General features: G+C 38.2%; 1 protein-coding gene across 4 annotated transcripts in view; it reads left to right on the top strand.

Annotated features, from left to right (window-relative positions):
* Window positions 1-14,593, top strand: part of dpp6a (dipeptidyl-peptidase 6a) — a 177,993-nt gene that overhangs the window by 130,172 nt on the left and 33,228 nt on the right. For all 4 annotated transcript variants that reach the window (XM_029457444.1, XM_029457441.1, XM_029457442.1 and 1 more), the window contains exon 3: window positions 1,795-1,893. In XM_029457444.1, coding sequence (XP_029313304.1) covers window positions 1,795-1,893 — 99 coding nt within the window. The remainder of the gene's footprint in view (window positions 1-1,794; window positions 1,894-14,593) is intronic.

Genomic DNA, 14,593 nt, shown 5'->3' on the forward strand with positions numbered 1-14,593 from the left:
TTGGATAATGCTTTCAAATGTAGCCAGCCCTGTACTGTAAGCTGTTTCCTTGCTTTACCATCTGATCTTGTCTCCATTGTCTATCTATATAAAAAAGAAGACATATTTCTAATGCTGTTGCAGCAATACAAGTTACCTCACATATAAAATGACAGCTGCAGCTGCAGGCTTAGCAGAGGGATTAAATGTCAAATCAAATCAAATGAAATCAAATTTATTTATATAGCCCAATATCACAAATGATACATTTGTCTCAGTGTGCTTTACAGACTGTACAGGTTACGACACCCTCTCTCCTTAGACCCTCGCATCGCACAAGGAAAAACTTCCTAAAAGAAACCCCATAATTAAAGGGGGAACAATGGAAGAAACCTCAGGGAGAGACTGAGGAGGGATCCCTCTCCCAGGATGGACAGACGTGGAATAGATGTCGTGTGTACAGGATAAACAACATAGTACAAAGACAGTTGTCACACATTAGAAAGACAGTCCTGTAGCTAAAACATCCCAGCTTTGATACTCATACCAACCAATGTGTCCATCAACTGCCATGTTATGTCAAAGTGTCCTTTTGCAGGTGACAGAATTCATCAAAAATATTTTTGAATTGAAATTTGAAATCAAAATTTAGCGAGATGAAACTTCAGGATGAGAATGCTCTTGTTAGATACAATGAAGCTCCTGATATATTGTCTTTGGCTTTTTATCCTCCCACCACGTATATGGAGATGATATGATGAGCATTGATGGATGAAATTAACCTGAAATGAATTGCAGGAGGCATCTGCTGTAAATACGCGTGTCTGGTCTGATGATCAGAAAGGCCTAAGGGGGTTACGACTTTGTTAGTTTACTCATGTTTCATGGTTGGTGATCAAAATATATCGAGGACATTATATATTAGTATTGGCTAGTAGAAGTAGAAGAAAATTATTCTTATCTTTCTTACCTTTTTCCTTTCTTTATATGGTTTGTTTTTAATCTGATAAAATGCCACACAATGACAACATACAGTGTGTCATTGCAGTTGTAGGTTTACTCATGCCTAACTATCTAATACTGGTCTAATGCTGCAGTCTAATGCCAGATGAGCTCCATACTATTGTTGCTATGTGATGTTATGTGATAAATTCTTAAGCTACTAAAGAAAAAGATGACAGGAAAGTGATCGAGAACAAGACTCAATCAACCTTTTATAGTGTCATCTACCCCTAAACTAATACACACTAGGTCATGGCCCCATTTGATAAGATTTCACTTCAGGGATCTCCTTTTAAAAAGATTTTGGTTGTAGATATAATTAGGACCAGAATTCTACAGTTGAGGAGAAACCCGTGGAGGATATGATCAGTATAGTCACTTTTATGACTCTTACTCACATTGGGCTCACTTCCATAATGAATTAAATAGTGAAAATAAACTATTCCCCCTTTTTCTGGGGACCCCTCGAACTCCCTCAAGGACCCCTGCTATAAATTACATAAAGTGGTTACTGAGGAATTGAAGTCCCAACATGACCTTACAGACAATGACAATGTGAACATTATTTATGTACTGTTGACTTCATTTTTCTACAACCCCCTTCTCATATTTGGAGTCATTCTTGTCAAGTCGCTTTCATAGCTTTACGATGGGAGGTATTATAAAGCTTATCAATCATTTTTACTGTTCTACTCACTCCAGGATGTTATGGAAAGAGAGTTTTTTGTAACTGATATGTGTATTACTTACAGAAAACAATTATTTCACATTGAGTTGCTCCGTTTTCTGAATTAAAGTTGTTTTCCTTTGCAGGTGAGGATGACCGACTGGCTCTCAAGGGCAAGATGACCGTTGCAGACCTCTTTAGAAAAGACTTCAAGGTTCATGACCCTAACGCCAAATGGATAAGCAGTAAGTAATCCTATTACATTTAAGGATCGCACATGATAAATGATTCTTCCTCATGAAGTTTAATCTATCTATGACTAGATTGATGTCCCATGGAGGCAGAGTATGTCCACTATTCCTTCCTTCTTTTGCTTTTCACACGATTTGGATGCCAAAACTTCAGAAAATATCCCTCTCTTGTTCTTGCAATGCATGAATAAGAAACCTTTGATGCATATTTCCAAATCCAATTTCAATAAATGGAATTAGAAATATTTTCTGAAGTTTTGGCATCCAAATCGTGTGAAAAGCAAAAAAAGGAAGGAATATTGGACATACTCTGCCTCCATGGGACATTAATCTAGTCATAGATACATTAAACTTCATAAGGAAGAATCATTTATCATCCCTCCCTCTACCTTTTAGTTGTTTAAATGTGCTTAATGCATCTTAAAACTAATCTATTAGGCAACTTTAAAATGCTAAGTGCATCATATTGCATTGTTGGCTAATTGGAGAACTCTGTACCAGTTGTTGACCAATCAAAATCAAGAAGGGCAGTCCTTTAAGTTGCCTTCTCTCTGCGCTGGCTATGCCTTTGTTTTTCTATGGAGGCAGCGGTGCCGTCCGACTTGAAGGAAGCGCTACTACCCTGGGTGTTGTGTTTCGAGGCACCGAGCGCTGCACTCAAAGTACTAAGTATTTCAACTTTGACCTCAATCACTGCTGACCTATCCAAGCGCAACCAATGAGATAACAGTTGTCTGAAGCGTCACAGGCCAGATGGGGAGGTAGCCATAGGAACGAAACTAACTAGCTCTCTGTGAGCTCACGGTGAGTGCAAAGGAAATGTCCTATCATGCAAAGGTAGCTTTGCAGTCAGATGGAGAAGACACCCTGAAACGTTACACTGTGGATACATCGGTCTGACATCAGTTTGATTGTATTTTAGATGCAGAAGAGCACATTTTTGTTGCACAGACAAAGAAAAAACATGTGCTGACAGCAAACAAAAACTACGCAGCCAATTTGTTCTAACACTTTAGAAAGTCCCATATTGTGAAAAGTGAGGTTTTCATGTCTTTTTATTATAAAGCAGGTCTAAGTGCTGCATAAATACTGCGGCAGTATCGAAACTCAATCCACGATAAAATATCCATATTCAGAAAACGGGTCATTAAAAGGCAATACATCCAAGTAATGATGTCACAACTATACAATATATCCACCATTTTCACAGTTAAACATAAAGATTCTAAATATGTTACAGTTTATTTCCAGGTTACAGTGTATGTGAATAGCTCACAGGAAGTAAACATGGACCTGAAGTTGTTGCCCAAGTTGTTGTTGCCCGATTTATTCCATATGCTTCAATAGCTCCTCAATTACCTGCATCTACAACCCTCATTTTTCTTTGATCAATGACGGTGTGGATGCTGCTATTGTTACAATTCATCACTGCCAATTTCAAACGTTTGTTATTTTAACAGCGGGACTGTGACAGTATAAACACTGACAGCACCACAGGAAGCCAATGAGATAAAATGATTTACTTATAAGGTAAAACATCGACTTGATGCAGCCTCACATGTCTCAGCGAGTCATTGAAGAGAATGATCACAGCTCCAAGATGTGAGGGATCTGTACAGCTGAAGGATTAATGAGGTGGATTTGGTCTTCTATCGTGCACAACGTAGCTGTCTCCTCCATTTCCAGCATCTAAGATGGCTCTTAGAAGCAGTGCAGCTGGTAAATCTCGTATCCTGAAATTACAAAGCCTTCCCCTCTGTTATTGGCTGTAATTAGAAAGCTGAAAACCCATATTTATTATATTACTGACAGGAAGATGGGATTTCTCTGGATGTCAAATGTTGAGCTGGGTAACGACCTGATTTCAGTGTTTGTTTTAGCAACAGGTCCCCATGTGTGTTTAACAGTGAGACATTTCTTACAAGGCGGATTGGTCACCATTCCAATCTGTGACCAATCGATCCCCGCTGGAGTGAGCCTTGGTGAACATCCCAAACTGTGGTTGTACTGTGCACATCTAGAATTTAACATCAGTTGTGTTCCTTAGCAAAAGCTCAAAGAGGGATTAGAAGCATATTTTTAAGAGCAACAGAGTGGTTGAATTACATAAAATCATTATCTTAAATTGTGTTGGTTTTTTTTACTTAAAGAAGAGAGCTGACGTAGAGAAGGAGCTTTGTAATAATCTATACCAACATCAGCAGCCGCCATTTCATTTCATTTGTCATTTAGTTGACGCTCGACAGTCTCCCTGGAGCAACTCTGGGTTAAGTGCCTTGCTCAGGGGCACAATAGTGGCAGTCCTGGTATTGAACTCACAACCTTCCGGTGTCCTATTTGGAAGCCAGACCACTAGACCACCACCACCATGAAAGTTGTTATCAGAAAGCAGTCTACTTTTTCATCTCTTCGTTTTTGTGCTTTTGACAGAACCATCCTTAATCCTGAGGTATTTTTTAGTGTATCATTTAACACAGTTGACAAAAAGGAGAGAAAGGGGAAAAAAGATATATCAGCTGATTATTTCAACTTCGTTAGTGTGTCATTTTTACTAGACCCTGGTGCTTGACCAACCTGCGTGCTTTCAGGGCTGTCTAAGATTTGCAGTAATGATCTCCCTGGTCCGGGGCTGAAATAGAAATTTAAAAAATCTAATTTAGAATAGTTTTATGTTTTCCCTTCCCCTGGCTGTCTCCACCTAACAATCAATTCCCTGGAGACAGACTGAATATAACCTCAAGAATCCTTAATGATCATATATTAGGCTATTTTTACCTGGAAAAATTGCTTCCTCATGTCTTGTCCAACAGTATTAACTTGGATATATACTGTACTTGAATATCATTAGGGGTTCTTTAGCTGTACAGTCAATGGATCATCATTGTAAAGGATCATATGGCTTAATACTTATACTTATTTGAGTAGTTTTCTAATCATTCTTACCTACAATAACATTGTACTCACTAAGTTACTTGCTGGCATCTGGATATGCAGCAACATTACTAAACGGGCGTTCAGACCAGAGATGCAATGATGCCGGTCTGTCTGAATACGACCTTATGATTTGGAAGTTAAAATAAAGGCCAATTAAAAAATGATTCTCCAATTATCACAGGAGGTAGAGCGGTCATCACTAATCAGAAGGTTTGATTCCTGGCCCCTGCAGTCTACATGTTGAAGGGTTCTTGGGCAAGATACTGAACCCCAATTGCTCCCAACGTGCGCGTGAATGTTTATTGCTCCTGATGAGCAGGTGGCCCCTTGTAGCCTCTATCACCAGTACATGAATGTGTGTGTGTGTGAATAGGTGAATTATGGCTTGTGTTGTAAAGCGCTTTGAGTGATCACTAAGACTAGAAAAGCACAATATAAATGCAGCACATTTATCATTATTACGTACCTTCGGGATGTGTACACTTTCAGTTTTACAATCAAATAAAGTTGGAATGCACCAATTCCAATTCCGACACAGCACTTAGGCTATCTGCCAGTACTGACAACAGATAAGATACTATTGCACATTTCCCCAAATTTAAATCTGTATACCTCAGTGCATGAAAGTCATCGGGATAATAATAATAACCAGCTCCGATACATACCAGATCAGGCTTTCCTTAAGTAAAGTGATTTATAATCTGGCTTGCACTTCGCATCAATATTCTGATCATGTTCTAAATCCATCTCCCTGGTTACTTGCAGTTAGCAGATACCGCTGATATCTCACATATGCCTATTTTTTTACCACTCCATCTAAATCAAACAGACACAGCATCAACATCACACCACCAAGGTGAAGCCAGGCCGGTGGGATACAATGCAGGCGCTCTTGTACAGCTGCTTGCCATTTTAAAAGCAATGTTCCTCTTGTTTGCCCCTTCAGGATGCTTCTTGTTTCATTGATGTTTGTTAAATATGGTGAAGGGGGAGCCATTTGTAAAGCGGTTTGACCGATTGGGACTACCTTAAAAGTGTTATCACCGTGACTTTGAGAGGGAGTTGTGACTGTCATTTAGATAAGGGTGAAGCATAGTGATTTGTTTTGTCAGATAATTACCTTGTTTCTGAATGATGAAGAATATCTCATCTCTAATGTTTATGTAAAGCAGTCACTTTGGAGATGATTAGCCAGTTATCTTACTCCCTTATTGACTTCATAGCTCTGCTCCGATGACACAACATGAGTAATGATGTGAATGCCAATTGGTAATAGAGTTCTGGAATGGATCTTTTTCTTACCAATGAGACATATCAAATTAGCCCATATACTCACTGTTAGCTTCCGGTGTTCATTCAGTGTCACAGACCATCAGCTTTTGTAAAATGTCAACATTATATGAAGTAGCTTGTGCAAATATCCCCTTTTGAGATGGCTCCAGTTAACTTGAAGCATGACTAATACTTAATCTGAGAGGATGTCTTGGCACAAACTCCCATTTTGTCATCTCTTTCAACCTCCAGAAAACAGTAGAAGTTGTGCAACAATAGTCTTTTATAGCAGAAACAAGTTGTCACAATACACAGATGTTTTTCAGTTTTAATACCCAGGGAGGAATAGAAAAAAACATCTGATTCAGAACTGAAGAGGAGAAGCAGACTTTGGAATTATACGTTTGCTTCAGTGCGTCTCATAACAAATTCAGCTGTCTCTTAGCTCCTTAGCTTCTAACATCAAGGCAGCATCTGAAGAGTTGGATGTCATCTTTGATGCAAGTTTTGAGCAACAAAAATTGAAAAACAACCATTTCTGTCATGTTTTGTCCAATTGACCAAAATTAGATTTCTGAGTGACACAGAGAATATCATACTTTCTTTCATGATTCTCTTCTTGATTACTGTATAGTTGTGCTTCCTTTAATGAAGAAGCAATGGCACAGCTTCACATTGTGCAAAATTCTTAGAAAAGCTTTTGATCATAACTTCAAGTTGGGACTAAATTGCAGAAATCTTAGCTTCAGTTTAATTAAATTCAAGATTTTGAAATAGCCTGTCTGCAGGTATTTAACTGGCTATATTAGAGTGTAATGGCTAACAGCTAACAGTTGTACAAAAACTCAATGGTTGACTCTTCCCTACGCCCCATTGAATTCCAGGGCTGGGTATTAAACCTCAGTACCAGGTACCAAAGGTTGGCATCATGTGTCTGGAGAGATTTGTAATTATTCTTTGATCAGATAGCTCCTTATGTCAATCATATTTATTATTCATATTTTGTTGGAACTAGTCATAGTAAATGTCAATCTCCATAAGTCCTTAAAAACATGACCAGTGAAGTCTATAATACTGAAATGACGGTTCTTGAGAAGTTAACTTGTCTTTGGAGTATTTATTATTTGCAAATAGGATCATCAATCATACAGAGTGTAAGCAGTCTGCGTGAGGAAGAACCCAGAAACAAGTGTGTTCATGTATTTTAAAGACAGAAAGGAGAAGGGGGGGGGAGAGATTGCCATAGTTGGCCCACAAAGAAAGGGAGTAGAGAAGGGAGCTGTGGAGAGTTCACACAGTTGCAGGTGTTAGAAAGACAAAATAAAACAAGGAGGAGAGAGGGGAGTGAAAGAAGATAAGGGACATTTGGGATAAACAGAGAAGAATATGGCGGGAAGAAATAAAGTTACAAGAAAATAATTAAGTTAATTTAACCAAGTATTAAACAATAAGAATGTAACATGTACATATGAAATGTTCCATTACAGTAGCATATGTATCCATAGGAAACATTTTCAATTATGTTAATAGGGCTATATGATTTCAGACAGTAGTCGACATTAACGTTTAATTCTTCTGATTTTAGTCGGTCAATTTGGTCGTTGATCAAGTCAGTTTATCAGCTAAGAGTTTTGCTTTTAGTTTGCCTATTTTACTGTTTACCACTGAATAATTAAATTATTTTCTAAAACTATTTATGAAGGAATATTCTACAGCCTGCCAGTTTAGTCCCAGAGCACCACAGTCCCACATAAACCTGCTTTAAAAGCACCATGTTGCTGTCTGTTTATTCCTGCAGAGAGGTGAGAAGAAAGAGATGGAGTTATTCAACAACATAAGTACACCACACACACAGAAAAACAGACATATGCTTGCACATAGACAAACAAGCACACACATACACACACGCACAGTCGTGTTTGTCCTCTTTTGAAAAGCTGCAAATACTGCTAACTACTTTAAATGTAGTCCTTGTCTGTTATATACTTGTGGTTTTGGTGTTCTGTATGCAGAAGCATTGGTATAAATGCAGTAAATGCATGATATAACATTTCTGCAGTACAACTGTGTGTTTAGACAGACGCATCTCTAGTGCAGCTGAATATCCAGTAAGCGGTCTACAATCCACACCCCTATAATGCCTACTGCACATGGCATTCCCATTTAAGCCGTGAAATGGACTTACAATCCTTTGAATTCACTTTAGCAGTCTTACACAGAGAATTTCTAGCTTAACTGTGTTTGTGTAAAACTGCAGAAAGGCTGTGAGCATCCCTTCACAGCAAGAGGCCTGCTAGATAATTGTGTTACAGCGATTCTACAGACACATTTGTTTGTGAGCCATTTAAGAATCCACATGTTTGGAGAAATATGAATGTTTATTACAAATTACCCAGGTATGGAAGTATATGACTGGTAGAGAGCTTAAATAATAATATTGAAATTGTGTTTCCTGCTGGTCAAACAAGAGATTCCAATCACTGTTTTGATGTTTAATGTCATTATTACTATTGTTAAAATGTATAATTCACTGGCTCTAGCCTCCCTAATGGTCTTAACTACTATGAACAGGTCTTTTCAAGGTCAATGATTGCTTTGCAAGCACAAGGAAACGCTACACCGCTGCTACACTAACACACACAAGGAAAAGAGGAAGCTAGAGCACATGAGGACTGTGGATGTGAACCGTGCAGCAAAAGAGATTGTGGATTTATGAGGAGAATATGAACAGCTGGCAGACACTGATAAAATGACCGTCACTTCAGACGCATTGAGTCAAATCAATGACACAATGACTTAAAGATTAATTGCAAATTGAGGTTACAGGTTACAAAAAGCACGTAGACCTTTTCAGCAAGTTGATGGAGGGTTTCTGAGAACACTTGTGTGCTCCCTTGAGAGTCATCTTGGAAGGAATATGGAGTTAGATGAGTGGGTGAGTTTTTGAGGAGTTAATGTTTACCAAATTGTCTACTCAGCTGCTTTATGGACATATAGTATAAGGATATGGTCTGACTGCACCAGACAGACAATGCGTTCTGACTAATCACAAGTTTCCAGGCACAGATGGCTTTAGTCATGAGGTTGTGACTTATTTGACGTTATTGTTACAATACTGCCATTTCTAGCCTAATTGTTTATTTTGTTAGTACAAATCTGGAATGTTGTTTTTCAGATAAGCAAACGGATGCTAAACGTGTCTTTTCTGGCTTAATTATATTGTGGAGGAATTAAAATTGTTGCACCCATGAATCACAATAGTCTCAGGATGAATATTTTAACATATATTAAGAATATTATGTTTATTTAGTAGTTATATTCAAGTGAGTGGGCAAGTACACTTAAATATCTTGTATGCCCCATTGTCACTGCATATTTCAAAGTTATTCTTCTTGGATGCTTCCTAAATGCACCTGTGTTACTGGGTCATACATTCCTTTTACTTAGCAAATCTTGGTGCTGTTCATTATTTTTACATCATTTAATTGTTTTTTGGTGGCTGTATTTTTACTTGAGGAGGGTGGAACATCAGAGGTATTTTAGTCATCTATATGAATGAGGTATTCTGATTTTGAAGCCGGTTATTTCCGCAACCTTGATGTTGAGGGTGAGAAGGGTGCAGTCCTTTGAACATGGCGCAGGTCAATAGTTTGCTCTTTTAAGGTTCAAGTTTTGCTTGAACTTATGCTGCCTTAGGGTATGGAAGTAAAGCAAATAATATGATAGAAAAAAACATTATCTGTATTTGAGAAGTTAAACATCAGGAAACAGAAATGACATGGCAATGTACCATTTTGTTCAACCTTAATGGTGAACTCAGAAGCAGGAGAGGCAGTGGGGATGAAACCATCAGACACTCGCCTGATTGGCTTTCCTGATAAACATAAATGACTTGCATTGTGAAAACTTGCCAGCAGCAGTCGCCTTGGGTGGTTTCATATTTTTTCAGATTCATACTTGAGGTTTCCTCTTATTTGTTGGCTCTACTAATTATTTATTAGCATGCTCATTTATCAAGTCGGTCAGAAATAGAATTAAAACTCTGGGGTACTGCCAGTACAGTACAGTAGAGCGAAATACACACATCTATTATGTGAAATTCCCTTTCAATAACCATCTACGAATGAAAGCAAATTACTAGAAATATATAAGGGGGAGACTTTTAATTAAAACTCCTATTGAATTTTTTATGAACCTATATTTCACTGCACATCTAAGCCAATTTGTGGCAAAGATTTAAGGCTGTATTACTGCATTGGATACATTTTATTTTGCCACAGACGGGCATCATAATTCTCCTCAAGTAGCTTGTGTTGCTTTTATCAGCTTTTATCATCAGCATCCTTGAGCACGTACACAGGTTCTTTTGTAATCACTTGATGATGTATTATGTGAAGGTTACAGTTAGATGTTAGGGACTTTTGGGTATTATTTCCATTTTTACTTTAATGTATAAGTATTTTCTCTATTATCAGTTTCTATTTTTATTTTGAAGTAATCTGCTCTAGTCTCAGTCTACATTGTAGACTTGCTGAGTACTCTTTGGTGAGTGATATTAAGTGAGATAAAGGTAAAAAAACATGTATAAGCAATCATTATTTTCCTTACTAATCCAACCTATCAGCCTATTACAACTGTTTCTATTACAACGAGCCTGTTGAGCACTCACACAGTACTCTCTTGGAGTGTTTTCAATCCTCTCAACTGGAATAAAAAGACACTCAAGAGAACACTGAATGTGATGAATGATGTGACTACAGTTGTGCCTTAAAGAAAGGGTTGAGTGTGAATGGATAAGGTACAAAGTACAACTCTGAGCAATCACAGTGCAGTTGAAGGTAATTTCACTTCAAGAGTCTACTAGAGTTGTTTTCCTTGAATTAGTAAGTAGTCTTTCTGCTCTGTGCTGTATAAGTATGCTGTCATAGAGCACATTAGGTGAAAAGTCTTGGTTCACGCATTAATAAGCCTACAGTAGACTTTGAGGATACTTTGGTACTGTTGGAACACTGCTACTACGCCTCATGCCAGTGTCGCCATTTAGTCGGGGTTCTGGTATGAACAAGTCTGGATATTAACAAATATTATACAAAACATATTTATATTTATAAAATCATAAATAGGGGTTGATAATAACTGGCACTACAATGAAGTACAGTGCACTCCAGAATTATTGGCACCCCTGTAAAAATAAATCTTTCCTCATGATATTTCATTCAAAATATTACCAAAAATCTAACCTTTAATTGAGGCAACATTATTGAAAGTAACATTAAATTCTTATCATGAAACAAATATTTTTCTCAAAAATATCAGTGCTAAAAATGATTGGCAACCCTTCATTTAATATTTTGTGCAGCCTCCTTTTGCCAGGATTACAGCTCTGAGTCTTCTCCCCTGTGATGCCTGATGAGGTTGGTGAACACATGGCACAGGATCTGAGACCATTCTTCCACACAATCTCTCCAGATCCTTCAGATTCAGAGGTTGACGCTTGTAGAAATGGTAAAACCTTTATTCTGTAGTCAGTAAACCATTGTTGTGTAGATTTTGAGGTGTGCTTTGGATCATTGTCCTGCTGGAAGGTCCAACCACGGCCCATTTTAAGCTTCCGGGCCGAGACTGTTAGGTTTTCATTAAATATCTGCTGGTATTTGATAGAGTCCATGATACCATGTATCCTAACAAGATGTCCAGAGCCTTTAGAAGAAAAACAGCCCCACAACATCAAAGATCCACCACCATACTTCACAGTGGGTATGAGGAGCTTTTCTGTAAGGCTATCTTTCTGTCTACGCCAAACCCACCTTTGACGTTTGTTGCCAAAAAGCTCTATTTTGGTCTCATCTGACCATATAACCCTGTCCCAATCAAAGTCCCAGTAACGTTTGGCAAACTGTAGGCGCTTTAGTTTGTTGTTAATTGACAGCAATGGCTTTTTTCTGGCAACCCTCCCAAACAACTTGTGGTGATGTAGGCGGCGTCTGATGGTCATTTTGAAAACTTTCTGACCCCAAGACTCAACTAACCTCTGCAATTCTCCAGCTGTGATCCTTGGACATTCTTTTGCCAGTCAAACTATCCTCCTCACGGTGTGTGTCGTCAATGTACACACACGTCCTCTTCCAGGCTGATTCTTAACAGCTCTGTTGCTTTAAGCTTCTTAATTATTGCCCTGAAAGTGAAAATGGGCATTTTCAACTTTTTCATGATTTTCTTATATCCAATTTAATTTGTGCAGCTCAACAACCTTTCGTCGCAGATAATCACTGTTTTCTCCTTCCCATAGTGAAGAATGTCACCTCATTTTAATACCCCAGTGAAACAGGAAGTCTTGGTTCACCACTTAAGAGTTCCTTATCAAACAGGTGAACCTAAAAATGTAAGATATAACTGGAAATATACTTCAGTTAGATTTTAATCAGAGAATTTTCTAGGGCTGCCAATAATTGTGGAACACATTTTTTGTAGAAAAATATTTATTTAAAGTAAAAAAAAAAAAAGTATTGCAATAATTTTACTTCAGTAAAAAGTTAAGATTTATGTGAATATTTTGAGTGAAAGGCCAAGACCATAAACAGCAAAGACATTTTTTTTACAGCCTGTTTTGCTCATTTACTAAAGGGGTGCCAATAATTCTGCAGGGCACTGTAGGTGCATTATAAATAAAATTGACTACACTAGACTAGATTAGGAAATCTGAATAATAATTCAATTAATAACTATAAACAATATGACCATATTAATAGCTAGGTTGAAGGATTTTGGAATGATTTGATAGTAGGGGTTGGCAATACTCACTCTTGTACAACATTAAACAAACCAGCATGTATATTCCAAAAAGCATTAATAAGATAATAAATGTCAAAACACACAGTATCTAATACTAAACAATCAAAAGAGAATATGTACACAAATGTGAGAGTGTGTGTGTGTGTGTGTGTGTGTGTGTGTGCGTGTGTGTGCGTGCGTGCGTGCGTGCGTGCGTGCGTGTGTGTGTGCGTGCGCGCGTGCGTGTGTGTGGAAGAGAGAGGGGCGCGGCAAAAAGAATATGTCCCCTGTGAGCGTCTCTCCGTGCTCTGCATAAGCGTGCACATACTTTGTAGAAGAAATGGGACGTATAAAGTGGGAGGGAGCTTTGAGTCCTTAATTCTATGCGTGTCGCTATGTTAAAAAGGGCACATTCACAAATGATTGTGAGATTGTGACGTGTATGATAATGGGGTTAAGAAGATGGTTAGTGTGCATGCTCCTCTCTGCAGGACGGAGGAAACCGGTCGCTCCGTTTGTTGTCTTGCAGAATGCAGTTAGCTCATTGCTAACTACTTGTTGCTTCTATTGTGAAGGCTAACCGGCTGTCGAGAGCCGCTGCTACTGAGCTTGTTTACTTTGGACAGGCTCTGGCGTCCTCTGCCATTAAAGGAGAAAGTCCCGAGATTAGAGAGCCATCTGATGCTTTTTCTTGGGCCGTATAAAAACAAATGTTTAACACAAGAAGAAACAGGATCAGTCAGACGTTTCAATTTACCGTATCTGTCGTGTTTTTGTGTGCAATAAGGGATTGTTTCAGACATTTCACTTTCAGTTTTACCTCCAAATAAAGTGGTTTAGATAAATTGGCTTAACTGTTTTCATTTATATAGTTAGTTGTGCATTTGTTGTGCCATGGACATGGATTTTTAAGACACCAAAAATACCATTACTATGGTGTCAGATTAGTCAGATAAGAGCACTGGAGGTGTGGAGTTAAAAAGTTTACCAGACCCCTAAAAAAGACAATATCTCTAATTGTGCTGCATGGATTTTGATCCTTTTATTTGTTTAAACTGCCAATTGTGAATATGACAAAGTTACACTGTAGGAATGCAATGTTAAATTAGTGGATTACTTTTTTCTTTGGTCATTTTACCAAAATGTTTGGAGACTTTCAAGTATACCTAAATCTCATAACAAACAAAGCCATTTCTCTTCAGGGAGACAATTAAACCTGCCTGTTCCCATAGCTAACGTGTTTAAAGATCTCAAAGGTTACTTTGTTGAGTACGGTGTTATAACTAACCCAATGGCAAAATGTGAAAATTAAACTTACATTGTAATAAACAAAAAAAAACATTTAAAAATGCCACTTTTACAGACAAGACTGTTCCATAATATGCCTTTATAAAGGGAAGTTTGTAAAGTTGAATTGTACAAACTCAAAATATAGCAATTTTTCTTCTGTCTCTCTTTCTCTGTCTCACTCAATTATATCTCCTCCTATGTCTGCCTCCCTCACTTCCCCCTTCCTAGCACTCCCTGTGCCTCCCTGGAGTGAGGCTGGGTTAGGGCTGTGCCCAGGGCAGAAGGCTGTATTAATAAGACATACTGCCGTGGAAAGGTATAGATCAGAGGAGAAAACAGCGCCCTGGGCTAATGCACAGCAAGTGAAAGTAGAGGGGAAAGAGAAAGAGAGAAAGAGACAGATTGAAGGGAAGACATAATGCCTAGG

This window comes from Cottoperca gobio, chromosome 20 (genome assembly GCF_900634415.1).
Source record: "Cottoperca gobio chromosome 20, fCotGob3.1, whole genome shotgun sequence".
Taxonomy (NCBI): domain Eukaryota; kingdom Metazoa; phylum Chordata; class Actinopteri; order Perciformes; family Bovichtidae; genus Cottoperca; species Cottoperca gobio.